The following is a 1,792-nucleotide window of genomic DNA, read 5'->3' as shown; positions in this document are numbered from 1 at the left end:
TTATTTCTTGTGAAGTCCATGAGAAGCTGCAGCTGCGGCACAATCAGTGTTTTGAAATCCAATCCTTTCCTTCTCCAAGTCATACACAACTTCCACATTTTGCTGTTGGAAGCTTCCAAAAATCCCAGCTGGCCCCTCTTCAGAATCTTCCATGCTTTGGAACAACAAGCATTTCACCACTGTTGAATTTCTTGGTGCACCCATTGCATAGAAATTATTCCCATTGGGCAAAACAAGACTCACATTGTTCAAGAAATGGAATGTAATTAAAGGGAAATCATCGGTAGCTAGAGTATTAATGTTGTTACTAGGGCATGGGAGCTTGTAACAAAGATCAAATCCTGTTCGTGCCTCGACTTCCTCTGCTCGTGGGTAATTTATCGATGATTCAAGAGCGGTGAGAAGATTCGAGTAGAATGGCTCAGGTAAGTGAGTATAAGTGGTTCCAGAATCAATCAACATTCCCCCATTGCCTAAAGAATCAACTTCTCTCAAGGCTAAGGGTACTTGTGCAGTGGCACCACCATTCCCCACAGTTATGGCCTCTAGGCCAATGTAATAGAAGTTAGGGTACATAGAGCTTTTCAACATAGGAGTAAATTGGAAATTTTCTTTAGAAGAAATAGCTTGTTGACCTACAACTAGAGGGCTTGACATATTAGGGTTATTTGCAAACTTGAAAGGCAAGAAGCAATGTGAAAAACCCTTTTGAAGAAACCCTAATTGAGAAGGTAAAGAAAGTGGACCTTTCCCAAACCCTACAATCCCAATAGGCTCTCTATAAGTTGTTCCAACACATCCAAAGACAAACTTTTGGACTTCCCTAATATTAGAATTAGGGTTTGAATGTACTCTTAGGGTATCCCTAGTTAGGGTTCCAGTTACAACACCTTCACCATAGGTGTAAGCAAAAGAAGGACATGGTCTTGAGCAAGTGCCCTTAAGTAGGCTACTTAAAGAGCATCCGGCGACTGTGCATTGATCGAACGCGTTATCGGAGCTATGGATATTAATACAAGAGTGGCTATCACAAAAATCCCTAGAGGAAGAAGATGAAAATGAAGGAGAGAAGCTTGACATTAACTTGTGATTCTTATAATCATCACAATCTATACAATCGAAGGATAGGTTTCCACAAGGTACCCAAGTAAGGTCACTCCCTGTATCCATATACACTTGGATAATTTGTGGGGGTGTTCCCAAATTCAAAGTTATCAAATAACCATCCCTCACTTCTCTCAATGGCTCCATTATGTCGTCCAATGTCTCAAAGGTTTTTTTCACCGAGTTATACGAAGACTTGGGAATCGAAAGGCTATTTTTCGAACGAGTTAAACTTAACACCAACGAAGAAGAAGGGGTTCTTTCCTTAGCATAGCATTGGTTGAAATGAAGCAATGCACTAGAAAGAAAAAAGAAGATCAAGAAGAAAGTTATGAGGCGGAAAGGTGTTTTCATTTTCCTTAAAAATGATTTCTTCCCATGAAATAAGGCAAAGGGGAAGCTGGTATTTATAGCCATTTCTAGTGTTAATGGTGGAAATTAGGGTTTCTGAACTTCTACTTAGGCTTTTCTGTGCTAACAGATGTTGCATGGTGAAGAATAATTAAGTTTTCCTTTTTATTTTCTTTTGTCTTTTTGGTTAAATTTCAGACTTATTATTTTTGTGTTAGGAAAGAAAATAAGATAGTATACACCGGATTCTTATTCCACAGATATTATTTTAAGTTCAATATTTGTTTTCTTTCTTCAGATGTTTGCGGCAGTGAAAAGTATGACTCAGCTTTGCATG

The 1,792-nt window shown here is 38.7% G+C and overlaps 1 protein-coding gene across 1 annotated transcript; it reads right to left on the bottom strand.

Annotated features, from left to right (window-relative positions):
• On the bottom strand, positions 1–1,521 carry LOC107793375 (putative aspartyl protease At4g16563). The gene has a single exon (XM_016615714.2). It carries the CDS (start codon positions 1,519–1,521, stop codon positions 1–3), a length of 1,521 nt encoding a protein of 506 aa, XP_016471200.2.
• Positions 1,522–1,792: the final 271 nt, after the last annotated feature.

The sequence above is a fragment of the Nicotiana tabacum genome, chromosome 3, assembly GCF_000715075.1.
Source record: "Nicotiana tabacum cultivar K326 chromosome 3, ASM71507v2, whole genome shotgun sequence".
NCBI lineage: Eukaryota > Viridiplantae > Streptophyta > Magnoliopsida > Solanales > Solanaceae > Nicotiana > Nicotiana tabacum.
Note: the sequence above shows the minus strand (reverse complement) of the source record. Positions and strands in the feature narration are given on the sequence as shown.